This window comes from Hemiscyllium ocellatum, chromosome 5 (assembly GCF_020745735.1).
Source record: "Hemiscyllium ocellatum isolate sHemOce1 chromosome 5, sHemOce1.pat.X.cur, whole genome shotgun sequence".
In the NCBI taxonomy this organism is placed as follows: Eukaryota; Metazoa; Chordata; class Chondrichthyes; order Orectolobiformes; family Hemiscylliidae; genus Hemiscyllium; species Hemiscyllium ocellatum.
In genome coordinates, this window is record NC_083405.1 from 16,454,375 (window position 1) to 16,473,492 (window position 19,118).

General features: G+C 41.3%; 1 protein-coding gene across 3 annotated transcripts in view; it reads right to left on the minus strand.

Moving 5' to 3' along the window:
* Nucleotides 1–14,688, minus strand: part of LOC132815623 (uncharacterized) — a 62,189-nt gene extending 47,501 nt beyond the window's left edge. The window contains exons 1-4 of one of the 3 annotated variants that reach the window (XM_060824562.1): nucleotides 14,558–14,688; nucleotides 9,807–10,241; nucleotides 3,817–3,918; nucleotides 867–1,049 (exon numbers count right to left, since the gene is read on the minus strand). In XM_060824562.1, coding sequence (XP_060680545.1) covers nucleotides 867–1,049; nucleotides 3,817–3,918; nucleotides 9,807–10,021 — 500 coding nt within the window. In that variant the 5' untranslated portion in view covers nucleotides 10,022–10,241; nucleotides 14,558–14,688. Of the gene's footprint in view, nucleotides 1–866; nucleotides 1,050–3,816; nucleotides 3,919–8,163; nucleotides 8,411–8,440; nucleotides 8,549–9,806; nucleotides 10,242–14,557 lie in introns of those variants that run through there. The other 2 variants (XM_060824564.1, XM_060824563.1) reach the window with 2 other exon arrangements.
* Nucleotides 14,689–19,118: the final 4,430 nt, after the last annotated feature.

Consider the following 19,118-nt stretch of genomic DNA (forward strand, 5'->3'; position numbering starts at 1 on the left):
TGACTATAAGATCTTTCTCAAATACAGTGCAGATAGAATTAGATCATAAATGTCAAAGCCAATGTATTGTGTGGATATGAACACAAAACACATGCAATTAATATCTATAATGAAGAGTTCAGATCCTAAACCTCAACAAGGGTTTCTATTTTTGCAGCTCAAGTAGCCAAAAGTCAAATATAGTTTTTATTACAAGGACACCTGCAATAGGAACATTTCATTACTTATTCTCTCACCTTTTTCCAAGCCTCCAAAGGGAGTGATGAAACAAACTCTAATGTAGTCTGAGCATTCATGAATATCCAGAGCTTAGCTAAACTACTCAATGAATTAGAGCTGAAAAGTGTTGTAACAGAAAAATGTTTGAAGAGAAACCAAAAAGCTGACCAATTAACTAATTCCTCAGAGCAGATATGGTCATGCTGCTGTTGTAATTTATTGATTAAATTTGCTTTCCAAGTTCTGACAATAACAAAGATACCTGTTATATCAGACTGCTTTTAGGCAAATGTGATGATTCATTAGGGCGTTGATTTTTAAACAAGTCAAGCATATCTTCATGAATTTAAATCTTAGGTCAGATTAAAAAGTTTAAGCTCTAGAATTTCTGACCTTCAGCAAACCGAAAGTGCAATGCTCTCTTTATAGTCTCACATGCCCACAGTCTTTTAATAATTAATGAAATGCTGCATTCTAGATTAACACATGAAGTATCATCTTCAAATACTTCAAAACAACTGTGTTTATTCAACAACCTTTTTGTTCAGTTTTGTTTGGTTCTTATCTTCTCTCCCCGTTACTCCCAAAATAACTCCTGCCCTTAGACAAGTAGTTTAGACATTCAACCGGAAAAAAATGCCACTTACTTTACATTTTGCAGTGTTTCAGTTCTACCGAGTACAGATGGCGTATTTAGTTCTGAAGCTACAATACTTCTCTGTACTGCACAAGCTTGTTCCTGGTAACTGTTTTTTAATTGTTGTATGTTGATGCCATATTCTTCACTTTCAAGATCTGCTTTAACTGCAACTGAAGACTGTGGGGAGAAACTTTAAAAAAAAAGTGTACTGTTGTAGAACTGTTAACACAGATCACATTCCTTCAACAAATGCAGCAGATTGTCTTGGATAGGTGCTAAAGATTCATTAAGGACTGTAATGTAAGAAATAAAATCAAAATAATACCTGTTTTAATTCCCCACCCCTTGCACATTTAGATTCAAAGGAATTCAAATCTATCCAGATTCCTCCATCTTATTCTTGCACATCCACACCCAGCTAGCTTAAATTATCTCTTTCCCTCTCAATAATGCTACCCAAATATCAATATTAGTTTATAGATTTGGCATTTGTGTCAGCATACCAATTATACCACAGCAACTTTCTGAAAGACTGTAGATTGACACTTGAATGCACATTAAAAACTGGATGCAGATGAGATTTTGAAAATTCTCATTCTTCACTTTTCATAATTTTAGAAGGAGCATTCGGAATCCATGTGGAGCATCTGAGTGTCAGCACATCAATGAACCAATAAATTGAATATGGCATACATCAGTGTGTGGGCTCAGATAAAAACATTTAAAAAGTAGAACTCCCCTTGCTGAAAAATGCACGTATGAATCCTGGCAACAGGAGGATCTGGCTCAGAGGTGGCTCCCTCTATTGGTCAAACAACATGATATATACTATATCGTAATTAGGATCAGCCAGAGACCATTCAGCCCCTCTCATCTATTCAGTAAGATTATGATTGATCTGATCAAGGCCTCAACTCCACATTCTTGCCTACCTCAGTAACAACGGACTCTCTTGTTAGTCAAGAGTCTACCTTCCTCTGATTAAAAGTATTCAATGACTTCATCTCCACCATTGTATGTAGAGGAATGCTTCACACATGATAACCCTCAGTAAGAAAACGTACATACTCAACGTTGCCTAAATTGGACATCCTTTAATTTTAAACAGTCCCCTAATCACCTTACCATAGGGTTCCCCAGAAACCCTAACCACCTTACCATATATCAAAGTAGTTTCAGAAATGACAGCCAGACTACTAAGACCCCTCGGAATCCTAGTAGCACACAAACCCACCACAAACACTACGTAGGACAAACAGGAAGAAAGTTAGCCACCAGGATACACGAACATCAGCTAGCCACAAAAAGACACGACCCTCTCTCCCATGTAGCCCTACACACGGATGAAAAAACCCACAAATTCGACTGGGACAACACATCTATCCTGGGACAGGCTAAGCAAAGACATGCCAGAGAATTCCTAGAGGCCTGGCACTCCAACCACAATGGCATAAACAAACACATAGATCTAGATACCATCTATCAACTCCAAAGAAAATGAACAGGAAATCACATCACCACAAACCCTAGGAACCCCATCCAGGACAAACATATAAATAGAAAGGAGGAGACAACAGCTTTGCTTCACTTGGAAGTTGCCACTGATGATGTTACCTAGCCAGGTGTTGAAACGTCTGGATATCAAACCTACAGCTCAGCGAGGAAAGCTATACCCTAAACCTCAACCTGAGCTACAAACCTTGCAAAAAAGGTCTCCTAGTTCCAATCTCTTCCACAGGAAGAAAAGATCCTTTCAGTATTCAACCTGTGAAATACTTCAGAATCTTATGTTATGATTTCATGGAAAGATATCTTCAAAGTTTGCAAGCCCACCTTGTACATCCTTTCCTCACCAGATAACTCCCTCCCCATACCAGATATCAACTGAGTCAATTTCTCTGAACTGCTATCTTGCATTTGGATGTTTTCTTAAATAATGAAACCAAAATATATACAATACTCCGATGTTCAATACTGCCAAACTACTTTTGCCAACCATTCACCATGCAATAAATTACAATTTACTGATCATCTTTCTGATCAGTTGATGTACTTCATAGTAACTTTTTTTGAGATTCATATATCAGGACATTCACATCCTCTGATTACTGCAATTTTCCACCATTAAATAACGGCCTAGGTTTTCCAATCAGGATTAGAAACTTTTTGCTCAAATCCACCTTTGAAATGGAGTTGTTAAAATAATTTTTTACTTGATATGTTAGTTATGAAATCTGTCATTACTGCCTACTCTTATTACCACCTACCACAAACCTACCTTCATTGGACAATGTCTGCATTGAGATCCCTACAGATTCACACAATACAAGGCTGGCATTATCAGAAGCTTCATAAATAGAGTTCAAGCCATTTTTCACTTGATGCTGAAATAGAGCACATCAAAGCCATCCTGCAAGATAACGGCTATCCTGATAGAGAATTCCTCCCTGTAAACAGTGTTAATGGTCCTAAGGTCACCACTTTTGGTCCTGAAAAATACCCTGTCTACCCGAGACAAAAGTATCTCAAAATGTCAGCAACTGATGAATAGAAAGATGAATGATGCTGCCATCAAATCAAAAAGACTTTCTGCCAATCGTGCAAATGAGTAATGTGATTTATGAAATTCAATGCCAGTGTGATCCTGGGTATGTCTGATGTGTCCCTTAAAGACTAGCAGATTGTATCAAACAGCAGGTCACTTCAATTGTTTGCAACAGGGGAGATGTTGACTGTACCCAATCAGCCCATGCTTGCAAAAATCTAAACAGTGTCCAACGTTAGATGGGATTCTGCAATTGGATAACATTTGTTAAGTGCTCCTGATATTGCTCAGAATGTGGATGACAACCAACTTCAGACCGTTAGTCAACAAAGAACACAGCAATGGTACAGGCCCTTCGGCGTTCCAAGTTGCAACAACATATTTTGCCCTTCCAGGATCTGTCTTGACTTACAGGTTTTGTCTCCCACTATTCCTTTCCTCTTCATATATTCGTCCAGGTGCTTCTTGGATGCTGCTGTTGTGTCTGCTTTCACCAGCACTCTGGGAGAAAATTCTAGGAATAACCACAAATTAGTTAAGAGTTCTTTGATGAAGTGACCAGGAAGGTTGACGAGGGAAGGGCAGTAGATGTAGTCTACATGAATTTCAGTAAGGCCTGTGATAAGGTTCCACGTGGTAGGCTGCTCTGGAAGGTTGAGTCGCATGGAATGCAGGGCGAGCTGGCAAATTGGCTTGATGTTAGGAAGCAGAGGGTAATAGTGGAAAGATGCTTGTTGGACTGGAGACCTGTGACTAGTGGAGTGCCTCGGGGATTGGTGCAGTTTGTAATCTGTATCAATGATTTGGGTGAGAATGAACAAGGCATGCTGATGACACTAAAATATGGGGTATTCTGGACAGAGAGGAAGATTATAAGAAATTGCAACAGGACCTCAATCAGCTAGGGAAATGGGCCGAGGAACGGCAAATGGAGTTTAATATAGAGGAGTGTGAGGTCTTGCATTTTGGAAAATCAAATCAAGGTAGAGGTTTCATGGTGAAAGATAAAGCCTTAAGGAGTGCAGTGGAACAGAGGGATCTTAGATGTCAAGTTCACTGTTCTCTGAAAGTGGAGTCACAGGTAGACAGGGCAGTGAAGAAGGCTTTTGGCATACTGGCCTTCATCAGTCCGAGTCAATGAAATATGGTGTTGGAAAAAGCACAGATCAAGCAACGTCTGAGGACCAGGAGAGTCAACTTTTCAGGCATAACCCTTCATCAGGACTGGGGAGGGGCTGAGATATAAATGGGGGTGGGAGAGAAAGGGTTGTGAGACGGCGATAGATCCACCTCATCCATGCTGACCACATATCCACACATGGCCCATATCCATTCCTATTCATATAGCCATCCAGATTCCTTTTAAATGTTGCAATTGTACTAGCCTCCACTACTTCCACTGGCAGCTCATTCCACACACGCACCATCCTGAGTGAAAATGTTGCTTTAAAATTTTTCTCCTCTCACTTTGACCTTATGTGTTCTAGATTTGGGTACCCCTAACCTGGGGAAGAAAATCTTGGCTGTTCACCATATTGATGCCGCTCATAGTTTATACATTTTGATAGTGTCATTCCTCAGCCTCGACCCTAGGGAAAATAGCTCCAGCCTATTCAACCTCTCCCTGTAGCTCAACCCTGGCAACATCTTTTCTGAACCCTTTTATGTTTCACAACAACATCTTTCAAATAACAGGGACACCAGAACTGCTTTCAGTGTTCCAAAAGTGGCCTAACCAATGTCCTGTACAGCTGCAACTTGACCTCCCAATTCCTAGACCAATGAAGGCTAGCATACCAAATGCTTTCTTCACTATCCTGTCTACCTGCAACTCCAATTTCAAGGAACTATGAATCTGCACTCCATGGTCTCTTTGTTCTGCAACACTCTCCAGGATCTTAGCATTAAGTGTACAAGTCCTGTGCTGAACTGCCTTTCCAAAATGCAGCACCTCACATTTATCTAAATTAAGCTCCATCTCTCACCCTCAGCTGACTTGCTAGTCCTGATCAAGGGCCTATTGTACTCTGATATAAGCTGTCCACTACACCATTAATTTTGGTGTCACCTGCTAACTTACAAACCATATCTCCGATGTGCATGCCACATCATTTATGTAAGTGACAAAAAGCAGTGGACCCAGCACCAATCTTTGCGGCACCCTGCTAGTCACTGGCCTCTATGTAAAAAGCTACCATCCACCACCAACCTCCGTCACCTACCATCGAGTCAGCTCTGCATCAAAAAGGCTAGTTCTCCTTGCATTCCAAGTGATCTAACCTGGTTAGGTTACTACATGGAGCCTCATCAAACACCTTACCAAAGTCCATACAGATCATGTCCACCAGTCCGCCCTCATCAATCTAGTTAGTGAGACACGATTTCCCATGCACAAAGTCATGTGACTGTCCCTAATTAGTCCTTGCCTTTCCAAATACATGCAAATCCTGTACCACAGGATCCCCTCCAACAGCTTGCACACCAATGATGTTAGGCTCACCAGTCTGTAGGTCCCTGGCTTTTCTTTACCACCTTGCTTAAACAGTGGCACTTTAGCCAACCTCAAGTCTTCCAGCACCTCACCTATGGCTATCAATGATACAAATATCTCAGCAAGAGGTCCAGCAATCACATCCCTAGCTATCCACAGAGTTCTAGGATACACCTGATCAGGATCACTTTTATAAACCTTAAGATAAACCTTAGCACGGTGGTTAGCACTGCTACCTCACAGCGCCTGAGACCCGGGTTCAGTTCCCGACTCAGGCGACTGACTGTGTGGAGTTTGCACGTTCTCCCCGTGTCTGCGTGGGTTTCCTCCGGGTGCTCCGGTTCCCTCCCACAGTCTAAAGATGTGTGGGTCAGGTGAATTGGCTATGCTAAATTGCCCCTAGTGTTAGGTAAGGGGTAAATGTAGGGGTATGGGTGGGTTGCGCTTCGGCAGATCGGTGTGGACTTGTTGGGCCGAAGGGCTTGTTTCCACACTAAGTAATCTAATCGAAAAAAAATGTCCAACACCACCTCCTCTGTAATATGAAGATTTTTCAAAATATTGCTATTTATTTCCCCAATTTCTCTAGCTTCCATGTCAATCCTTACAGTAAATACTGATGAAAAACTCATTTAATGTCTGTCCCATCTCCTGCAGTTCTATATATAGGCAGGCTTGCTGATCCTATACTCTCCCTTTGGACCCTCCTTAATCCTAATTGCCAAAGATACCTTTTTGCCCTTCTGATTTTTTAAAGTAAACTTTTACTGCTTTTACACTTTTCTAGGGATTCACTTAATCCATGCTGTCTATACCAGGAGATATGTTTTCTTCCTTTTTCTTGACCTTGCAGACTGTTTCAGAGAACACCTCTGGGACACTCGCACTAACCAATTGCACCACCCTGTGGTTGAATTCCCCCTCCCACTTCACCAAGGACATGCAGGTCCAAGACCTCCTCCATCACCAAACCCTAACCACCCAATGCCTGGAGGAAGAACACCTCATCTTCTGCCATGGGACTCTCCAACCACACAGGATCATTGTGGATTTCACAATTTCCCCACTTCCTCTCCCACCACCTTATTCCAGTCCCAACCTTCCAACTCAGCACTGCCCTCTTGAACTATCCATCTTCTTTCCCACTTATCCACTCCACCCTCCTCTCCAACCTATCACTCGTAGTCCCAGCTACCTTCACCCCACCCCACCAAACCCACAATTTCTCTAGCCATGCATCTACCCGCCTTGCCCTTCACCCTACCGTCATCTCATTTTTGAAGGCTTTCCATTTTCCAGCTGTCCCCTTACTTGCAAATATCCACCGCCAATCAACTTTGAAAAGTTTTTGCTTATTACTGTCAAAATTGGTCTTTCTCCACTTTCGTACTTTAAGTTTTAAATTGGTCTATCTTTTTCCAACACCGTTTTAAAACTATTAGAATTACAGTCACTAGTCCCAAAATGCTCCTCCACTGATATCTCAGTCACCCTGTCCTGCCTTACTTACTACGAAGGAGTCAAGTGTTGGTCTTTCTCTAGTAACCACATACCGAATCAGAAAATTTCATTGTACATCCTTAAATTCCTCTCTAGCTAAGCCCTTAAGACTATGGCCAGTCTATGTTTGGAAAGTTAGAATCCCTGACCGTTAGCACCTTACAATTCTTACAGATAACGGAGATCTCCTTTCAAGTTTGTTTCTCAATTTCCTGCTGAATATTGCAGAGTCTATAGTATAATCCCAACAAGGTGATCATCCCTTTCCTATTTTTCCACTCCGTCCAAATAACTTCCCTGGATGTACTCCCAGGAATATCCTCCCTATAAACAGTTTAATGTTACCCATAACCAAAAATGCCACGTCGCTTCATCTCTTGCCCCCTTCTATCCTTCTTGTAGTATCCATACCCTGCAACATTAAGCTGCCAGTCCTGGCCATTCCTGAGCCCTGTACTTGTAATTGTTGTGACATCCCAGTTCAATATCCCCAAGCCTTACCTGTTTGGCATATATCAGTCCTACCTTGTTCTCTGCTTTGTTCCTGCCTGCCTTGACTGTTTTGACTCGCTCCTTACCCCAATACTGTCACTAGAGGTGCGCTAGTTCCAACTTCCTGCACTTGTTCCATATCCTTGAATATTAATTTTTCAAGTGCTGATCCAAACATTTTTCCCCAAGGTTGTAAAGTTTCTGGCCCCCATTACTTTCCCAAGCAGTGCAGGCAGACTCCCACCACCCTCACAGTGAAAAAGTTTTTTAAGTCACCTCGTAAGAAATTCTCTCTCAAAAGCGTGGGGCAGCTTCCTTCTGACTTTTGTTTGGCCTGCGGTGCCCATGTTAAATGTTCAAAGGGAGTAACTGTCTGTGCCCAGCCAGCCAGAGCCTGCCCAAAGCCCCAGGGGTGAGATCTCCCTCATCAGCTGGTCGCAACCTGGAACTAAACCACCTCCGATCTACTCACCCCTCACCACCACAAAACAACTCAACTGGGCAAACAAAAACCCGATTTGAGCAAAACTCCCGAATCCTACATTTGCAACACCTTGTCATTGCCAGCCCTGTCTACATCAGGGTCCAACTGTAGACTGAGCCCAGCGGGAGCTGACTTTAGCCTCTACGTCACCCCGTCCCACCGCGCGAGGCACATCCGGTCACGTCACGCATCTCTCTCGGAAGTGACGTGCGGCGGCGGTCAGCTTCACGTTGGGGGGGGGAGGGGGAGGGGGGTGTGGCAGTTGCCGACAGCAGCTTGTTGTGGGAGCGCTGGCGGTGTATTAAAAAAAAACCAATAATGTGGAAAATATTCTGTGAAGAAAAACGTTTTGTCCTTTCACAGAGAGAGAGAAAAAAAAGAGGTAACCCACCTCTGATACCGGAGAGAGGAATTGTGTTTACACGGCGTTGGCAAATCAGCGCAGAACGTGGCCCGCCCTTCCGCGCGCGCAGATAACTGCACCAAATAACGGATTCCGTCACAATGCACCTCACTCGTCAGGAGCATTGTGACGGAATGAGGCTAATAACACCAACTATGTCACTGTCACATCCCAGAGGCTGGACAGCAACAGAGTTACTCTTAGTTAACCTTCTAATGCACATCCCTGGGGCAGCTGGGACTTGAACCCATAACCTTTGGCCCATGAGAGCTCAGCAAGGCCCTTCAGTGCAGCATTCCCTTAGTATGGTGTCAGGCTTTGAACCCGCAGTCTTCTGTCTCACAGAGGAGCACGCTACACAGCGAGTCAAGGCAGTCTGCAGTTGTAAAGCAACGCAGGGTGATTAAGATTAGATTCCCTACAGTGTGGAATCTCATCCAACAAGTCCACACCGACCTATCCCCCTACATTTACCCCCTAACTAATGCACCTAACACTGGGCAATTTAGCAATTGGCCAGTTCACCTCACCTGCACATCTTTGTGATTGTGGGAGTAAACCAGACAACCTCAGAGGGGGCCCATACAGACACAGGGAGATTGTGCAAACTCCACACAAGACAGTCCCCAAGGTAGGAGTTGAACCCAGGTCCCTAGCGCTGTGATGCAGCAGTGCTAACCACTGAGCGACCGTGCCACCCCTGTGCCGGTGGATTTCTGTTAACTGATAAATCTATTAACTGCCTAAAAAGTTGAACAAAGAGTTCAATTTAAAGGAAATATAATGATTGTTTTAAATATATTACTTACAGCACGTGGTTTAAGGAGGCTGCTCACCCCACCATCTCAATGGCAACTAGAGATGCTAATAATGCCAATTAGTGGTGCCCACATTCCACGAGCAAATAAAACAAGAGATCTACTCTTAACTATTACTGAGGTCACATTGCTAATCTAAGACAAATTTTGCCATGAAATAACAGTGAAACAGATGATAAGATGGAATCACCAGTTCTGAAGGAAAGGAATTTACCTCTTTGTTGCAATTTCACCATTATTGTAAGTATCTGCACTGCTAGTTTTATTTTGCAGATTGGTTGTATTCCAGCTGGAAACAGAGTTCTCTGCTGATGTCTGTTCATTAAGAACACATGTGCTGCACGAACCTAATAAAGCTTCCCGCTCATTTTGCAATTCAGGTTTTTCTTCATTCTGGTGAGAAGGACTTCCACAACAAAAGTTCCCCATTATATACTTATGTCAAAAGCTGATACATGTTTAGAAGCATGTGTAATATTGGATATAGCTACTGAGTAACCTTTATGGGCCTTCACCAGTACTTCCAAATTTGTTTGAATACAACTATACATGCGTAGAGGACCTAAAGGTGCTATAACTAGATGTCGATTCCTTGGTGTAAAGTTTATGAGTAGACGCCAATCTTGTCAACACATTTATGTCCAGAGACCTACAATAGAAAAGTATTGAGTTAATAAGCCAGAATTAGTACACTATTTTTTCTTTAAAAAAACACAGGAATTAACATACAATTAGATGATATTCTCAAGATATACTCAAAAATTAACATCAAATATATGTGCAAAAAAGGTGACCGAAGAATTGCTCAAAATAGCAATGTAAATTTTAACAATTTCAATATGAGATTGGTGATTGGAGGAGGGGTAACTCCAATTTTACTTCTTTGGTTGGGTAATGCACTGGCAGTAGCTTTTATGCTACAAGATAGCACCCATGCTTAATAGTGTGACTTTAGCATTGTATTCTTGAACAGCATATTATACTTTCAGAATCGGGTCACATTTAAAATTAAGTCAAAAAATGTAGTACATGAAAGAGGACAAGGTGTTGGTTATTAATAATATACATGTGCAAAGTGATTGAAATTTAGATACACTTACACATGGTTGGTGCATAATAGCAAGTTTTTTTTTGTTTTGGTTTGGTGCATGCTGATATATGCTTTCTCTCATATCACATCAACCAAAAATCCCCTGCCAAATTATTAAGTTAAAGTTAACTTGGATGTCCACTATACAATTCAACAGGAAGATGAGCCAGCAGTTGTAACTTAATGATTTAGGTGTTGATCAAAAAATTACACAACATTTGCTTAACAACATGGTTGGCACCATGTGAGACACATATCTGATTCCTTAACAGATTGTTGGAGAGGGGGGGGGAAGATCAGTTGTTGTGGTTCATGATGAGAATTTGCATATGGAAAGGTGTTTCAATAATTAGTTTTTTTTTAAATGAAGAGAATAGTGTAACAGTCAAAAATTGTGCTTCATGTAACACGGGTAACGGGAAAGCCAAAACATGATAGATATTTAAAACAGAAAGGAAAATAATATTAGTACACCAGGATAGATTACAGTTGTGGCCTAAATCAGCATCATTTGCAATAGCATACTGGGTATCAGAAATAAATTGAAACGAATAACAAGTGCAAATTTAGTTTGGAGGATATGAAGTTGTAGCATTATTGAGACATAGCTGCTAAATGGACAGGTCTGAGAATATTCAAGGTTATAAGTTGCACAACAAAGATAGGGAAAAGGCATTGGAGACTAGTCTTATTGATCAAAGATTAAATCACTTCAGCGGTAACAAAGAATATAAAAAGATGCATGGAAGCATCCGAGTAGAATTAAGAAACAACAGTGTTTACAACAGTAGGGGGTCTTTTACGTAGTTCTCTGACCCACCAGGATTAAAAAGCCACTGAAAATGTTCATTACATTGTTGATTATCAACATGCAAATTCTTCCATCATTGGTAGGTTGGAAGAATGGGAGTGTCTCATGGTCAGCAAGAATTGTATGAGAGCTGCAGCGCAACAGCCTCCCTGTATTAAAAGCCTCCAAGCAATATTTCTGCTATTATTGGGATCCCATCTCATTTTCTAAGCACCAACACTTATTGTAGCTACACCTTTCCTTCCTAGACCCTTTGGGTGGCATGGTGGCACAATGGTTAGCACTGCTACCTCACAGCACCAGACACCTGGGTTCAATTCCCACCTTGGGCAACTGTCTGTGTGGAGTTTGCACATTGAGCCTGTTTCCACACTAAGTAATCTAATCTAAGAAGCTCTCATTGTTTTTAGATTTTGTGCTTTCTTCCTTTATTCAGTCATTTGCTGGATAATAAAATTTTGCCAATCTGCTGGCGCACAATTAATCTCAACATTTTCTTGTATTTCTTTCGTAGGATGTGGGCTGTCTACCCCTAATTGCCATTGAACCAAGTGGATTTCTAGACCATTTCAGAGGGTAGTTAAGAGGTAATCACACTGTTGTGGATCTGAAATCACATGTAGGCTTGATCAAATAGGGGCAGGAGATTTCCTTTCCTTACAGGTTTCAGTGATCCAAATGGATTTGCAAAGTAGTTACTGCATCATGGTCAGCATTGAGAGTGGCTTTATTAACTGCTGTGGCAGAATGTGAACGCATGGATTCACCCAACCCTCTGATTACTAGCACAGCATCATCACAATTATATTGTCACGTCCTTACATACCTTGTCTATCCACTTAACACTGTTGTTAACTTCCTCAGTTGGTCACAGGTATTTCATCCATCGCAAAAGTTTTTTCTTATCAATTGAATGTATTTTTGTTCAAAAGTACAAAATAACTCTGGAAATGCCTACCATTGCAGCTGTTTATCCATTTTACCTTTTAATCTATTTTCCTAGTTCACTTTAGCCAGCTGCTAGCAAGTTTGAGACACTCATTTCAGATCCAAGATCCCCATCCTCTAAATGAATGTGAAATTCTATCATTTTTCCCCTAGATGAGTCTTTACTTTGAAACCATTAATTAACCACTAATTCTACATAAGTACGTCAAAAAATCATTATCTAGTTAGTTCCAAATCATATTTTGGGAAACTGGTCCAAATTAACTCTGAATTCATCCTCAGGTCTACCTTTACCAAAGATTAAAATTGCCCATGATTATTGCAGTACCTTTGCAATAAGCTTCTATTTCTTCATTTGTGCTCTGTCCAACAATATAGCTATTGTCTCAGCAGTGACTTCCTACATATGCTAATTTTTCTTGACTTTATCAAAACTGATCCTGATCTTCTGAACCAAGATCATTTTTCACCATTGATCTCAATCTTTACTAGCAAAGTTACCAGTCTCTCATGTTCTTGCTAGTTTTGTAAATGTCACCTCAAAAAAATCAGTTGGTCACTTCAATGCCAGTTATTAAACACTGTCTCATGTTTTTTTCCCCATGAGTGAAATGGGTCAACCAGTCTTAGATTGGGGTACACATTACATGAAGTACAGAAGCTGGCCATTCAAGTCCAAGCTGACAATAATGCCCAACTCATGACTCCTCCGATTCTTCCACACCTAACTCGATCAGCTTAACCATTTATTCCACTCTCTAGCCTATGTTATCCATCTTAACCTTAATTTTAAACGCAACTACACTGTCCACCTCAACTATAACCCATTGTAATGAGTTCCCCACATTCTCAACACTTTTTTGAAGTTTCTTCTGAATTCTCTACTGGTATCTGTGGTGGCCTTTATTTCAAATGTTGCTGTATCAACTTTATCAACATCCTTAGCAATTTATACACCAGTACTGGAACACACATTTTTTTCTAGTTGACCAAAACTTTAAAGAGGTGCCTTTTCGTCCTTTTGCGGTGGACGCAACTCCTCAGTTCAGGTGTACGTTACCAAAAGGAAAGAGGTCAATACATCTACTAAATCATATGATTCCGACAGTTAAAACGCCGCGTATTGTCAAGATCTAACAAAACTGTTGCAACCAGCTTCTTTGAGCTAAAGCTCTTCATTAAAGTTTCCAGTTCAAGTTGATGTTTTTATTTTAAAAGTCCAAAGGTTTGCAAAAGTTCTGATATGCACCAACATTTTATATTATCTTTGTTCTCAAGTTTATTTGCACAATGCCAAAAAATGTCTCCCAACTGACTGAACATAACAAAAACCATCCTGCACAAGCAAAAATTTAATGAAAACCAAAAGACATGCGGATGCTGTGAATCAGAAACAAAAACAGGAAGTACTGGACCAGCTTAGCAGGTCTGGCAGCATTTGTGGAGAGACTTCAGAGTTAACATTCTTCTGAAAATCGCTTTTCCAGCAATTTCTGTTTTTGTTATTGTTAAAGATTTAATGAAGGCTGGCCATGTTCGAGACGGAAGGCGGTTGAACATTGTTTATTCACTCGCCGAGAGGAAATGCCAAAATACGTTAGGCACAGATATACTGTACATACCGTGTGCCGGAACACGCTTAAACACTGAAAATTCAATTTGCTGCTGGCCGTTTCCGCATACAATTTGACTGAAAGGATCGGGTTAATTCCCATTATACACCTATAGCCAACCTTGTATCCACAGGGGTTTCAACAGATTCATTCGCTTTTCTGTGATTTTAACCGCTATCTTCTGTATATTTGTACATTTGCAGAAAACTTGCAAGCTGACAGTCTGGATTGAACCGAATATGAAATAGCGCAGGATTGAAAACAAACTTCTCGCATTCCCATCTCATTTCTCACAGGGGTTTCTCCCCTATTTCTTTTGTATTTAGCAGACACGGTTTAAGCTCTGGAAACTCCTGGATTAAACACACACACAATGATTGATGCGGTGAAGCGGCCAATTAACCTTAGCTCTTTCAGCAGCAATAACCTCAAACCTCATCGATAAATAACAAAATTGCAGTGTTTCTGCACAAGTCGCTGATCAGGCGGACGCTTTTCATTACCTTCATAAAATTCCGCCGTGATGGCTCGTGTTAACCTTTTCACCGACCACTCCTCCACGTATAGGAAGTGATCCCCACGAAAATATTCTGGTTTCGCTTTCACAGTAGTTGTTCCGCAGTGATCACTTAACGTTTTATGAAAAAAAGGTCGCTTTTGCGCAATTTTACTAAAATAAATATTAGAATCCAATTCCTGTAGTCACAGTACTTCAAAAACGTTATTGTAACTCAAAACAAATTGTATGACTTCTTTAATAAACCATTTCTTAGCAAACAAATTTACAAGGAAAGGTCATAAACCAAATGTCACTTTGCTCCGGTTGTCCATATTGCTGAAGGAATTGGTTCAGGTCTGAGCAAGTTATGTCCAGATCACATGACAATAGTTCACGTGACACTATTGTAAACGTTTTTGTATTTTTCCTGTCCATTTTATCCCCAGATTCTGGTTTCATTTCAGAAGCCAGCATGGCAGAAGTTCTGAGAATCAGGCATTAGCCATCTGACTGAGTACAGGAAACCAAGGGCAAGAAAATAATGATTTGCAGAGGAAAACCGTAGGTGGAAGAAAGAGTAACTCAATGAAATTTGGCTTTCAATAAGTTGATGTAGCAGTCAGATACACATGTAAAAATATTCAACAGTCACACAAGAAAACAATCCCCCTCATATATCTTCTAAAAAGATGACCTCTAATGTTAAAACCTTGTTCCCTAGTTTTCAATTTGCCAACAAAAATAAATGCCATTTTCACATCTATACCACCAAGACATAATTCTTGTTAACTTCAATCAACCAGCTCTTCTAAACTTCAGTGAAAACAAGCCCAGCCTGTTCAATCTTACCTCATAAGCTAAGTCTCTTAAGTAGCAGTAACTCAAACCGACAAATACATTGCTGATATCCTATTTGTAGCCAGTATAAACACTATTATTGATAGAACATCCTTTCTTGATGATTATAAATCCTATTTCTTATAACCTTTTCCAACACTTTACCCACAACCGAAGTAAAGCTCACTGGTCTATAATTACCCGGGTTGTCACTACTCCCCTTCTTGAACAAGGGAACAACATTTGCTATCCTCTAGGCTTCCGGCACTATTGCCGTAGACAATGGCAACACTAACATCAAAGCCAAAGGCTCTGCGATCTCCTTCCTGGCTTTCCAGAGAATCCCAGGATAAATCCCATCTGGCCCCAGGGAGTTATCTATTTTCACACGTTCCAGAATTGCTAACACCTCCTTGTTGTGAACCTCAATCCCATCTACTGTAGTAGCCTGTATCTCAGTATTCCCCTCGACAACATTGTCTTTTTCCAATGTGAATACTGTTGAAAAATATTCATTTAGTCTTCTCCTACCTCCTTGGACTCCACGGACAACTTCCCACTACTATCCTTAATTGGCTCTAATCTTTCTCTAGTCATTCTTTTATTTTTGATATATTTGTAGAAAGCCTTAGGGTTTTCCTTGATCCTATCCATCAATGATTCCCCTCCTAGCTCTTCTTAGCTCTCTCTTTAGCTCTTCCCTGGCTATCTTATAATTCTCAAGCATCCTGGCTGAGCCTTCACATCTCATCCTAACATAAGCCTTCTTCTTACTCTTGACATGAGCTTCAACTTCTTTAGTAAACCACAGCTCCCTCGCTCAACAATCTCCTCCCTACCTGACCGGTACATATTTATCAAGTACATACAACAGCTATTTCTTGAATAAGCTCCAGATTTCAATTGTGCCATCCCCTGCATTTTCCTTCCTCATCCTATGCATCCGAAGTCTTGCCTAATCGCATCAAAATTGCTTTTCCCCCACCTATAACTCTTACACTATGGTATATACCTATCCCTTTCCATCACAAATGTAAACATAATAGAATTGTGAGCATTATCACCAAAGTGCTCACCTACCTCCAAATCTAACATTTGGCTGTGTTCATAACGCAGTACCAAATCTGAGGCCTCGCCTCTTGTTGGCCTGTCTATATACTGGACTGTGTCAGGAAATCCTCCTGCACACATTGAACAAAAACTGACCCATCTAAAGTACTTGAACTGTCGTATTCCCAGTCAATATTTGGAAAGTTAAAGTCCCCCATAAAACTCTCACTCCTGTCAAGAATCATCTTTGCTATCCTTTACTATACACCTCTGGAACTGTTTAGAAGCTGATAGAAAACTCCCAACAGGGTGACCTCTCCTTTCCTGTTTCTAACCTCAGCCCATACTACCTCATATTCACTTTGAAACTGAACCCAGAAACTTCTACACAGGGAACGCTCAGAATCTGCAACTTTTAACCAATCCATCTTTCTCCCTGGCTCCTTGTCCTTTGGTATTCTATGAAGGTGAGGGTTATAAACTAGGAATCTGCGCTTGTATTTCAAGTGTCAAAATGGCCAGCACAGAACAAACATCAGTGTTCACTGTGGAAAAGAACATGGAAGATATATAATGTAGCAAAATAGATGGTGATATCTTGAAAAATGTCCATATTACAGAGGAGGAAGTGCTGGAAGCCTTGAAACGCATAAAAGTGGATAAATCCTCAGGCGTACCCTAGATCTCTGTGGGAAGCTGGGGAAGTAATTGCTGGGCCTCTTGCTGAGATATTTGTATCATCAATAGTCACAAGTGAGGTGCCAGAAGACTGGAGGTTGGCTAATATGGTGCCATTATTTAAGAAAGGTGGTAAGGACAAGCCAGGGAACTATAAACCAGTGAGCCTGATGTTAATGATGACAGGTTTTTTTTTAGATTTTTTACTTAGTGTGGAAACAGGCCCTTCGGCCCAACAAGTCCACACCGACCCGCCGAAGCGCAACCCACCCATACCCCTACATTTACCCCTTACCTAACACTACGGGCAATTTTAGCATGGCCAATTCACCTGACCCGCACATCTTTGGACTGTGGGAGGAAACCGGAGCACCCGGAGGAAACCCACGCAGACACGGGGAGAACATGCAAACTCCACACAGTCAGTTGCCTGAGGTGGGAATTGAACCCAGGTCCCTGGCGCTGTGAGGCAGCAGTGCTAACCACTGTGCCACCGTGCCGCCCCTAAATATGAGGTTGTTGGAGGGAATCCTGAGGGACAGGATACACATGTATTTGGAAAGGCAAGGACTGATTAGGAATAGTCAACATGGCTTTGTGAATGGGAAATCATGTCCCACCAATTTGATTTAGTTTTTTGAAGAAGTAACAAAGAGGGCAGAGCGGTAGATGTGATCTATGTGGACTTCGGTAAGGCATTCAACAAGGTTCCCCACGAGAGACTGGTTAGCAAGGTTAGATCTCATTGAATACAGGGAGAACTAGCCATTTGGATACAGAACTGGCTCGATGATAGAAGTCAGATGGTGGAGGTGGAGGGTTGTTTTCAGACTGGAGGCCTGTGACCAGTAGAGTTCCACAAGAATCGGTGCTGGGTCCACTACTTTTCGTCATTTATATTAATGATTTGGATGTGAGCTTAACAAGTATAGTTAGTAAGTTTGCAGATGACATCAAAATTGGAGGTGTAGTGGACAGCAAAGATGGTTACCTCAGTACAGTAGGACCTTGATCAGGTAAGCCAATGGGCTGAGGAGTGGCAGATGGAGTTTAATTTAGAAAAATGTGAAGTGCTGCATTTTGGGAAAGCAAATTTTAACAGGACAAATACGCTTAATGGTAAGGCCCTAGGGAGTGTCGCTGAACAAAGAGACCTTGGAGTGCAGGTTCATAACTCCTTGAAAGTGGAGTCGCAGGTAGATAGGATAGTGAAGAAGGCGCTTGGTATGCTTTCCTTTATTGGTCAGAGTATTGAGTATAGGAGTTGGGAGGTCATGTTGTGGCTGTACAGGACATTGGTTAGGCCACTGTTGGAATATTGCGTGCAATTCTGGTCTCCTTCCTCTCGGAAAGATGTTGTGAAACTTGAAAGGGTTCAGAAAAGATTTACAAGGATGTTGCCAGGGTTGGAGGATTTGAGCTATAAGGGAGAGGCTGAACAGACTGGGGCTGTTTCCCTTGGAGTGTTGGAGGCTGAGGGGTGACCTTATAGAGGTTTACTAAATCATGAAGGGCATGGATAGGATAAATGGACGAAGTCTTTTCCCTGGGGTCGGGGAGTCCAGAACTAGAGGGCATAGGTTTAGGGTGAGAGGGGAAAGATATAAAAGAGACCTAAGGGGCAACTTTTTCACGTAGAGGGTGGTACGTGTATGGAATGAGCTGCCAGAGGATGTGTTGGAGGCTGGTACAATTGCAACATTTAAGAGGCATTTGGATGGGTATATGAATAGGAAGGGTTTGGAGGGATATGGGTCGGGCGCTGGCAGGTAGGACTAGATTGGGTTGGGATATCTGGTTGGCATGGACGGGTTGGACCGAAGGGTTTGTTTCCATTCTTTACATTTCTATGACTCGTTAATAAAAATATATAAAGTTAAACAATTAAACTCTACATTCTTTGGTACCAATAGAGCAACCTTTCAACAAAATAAAGTCTTAAGTAAGAAAACATGTATTTCTTGGTAAATGAAGTCAAATGTAAGAAGAATACCAAATGC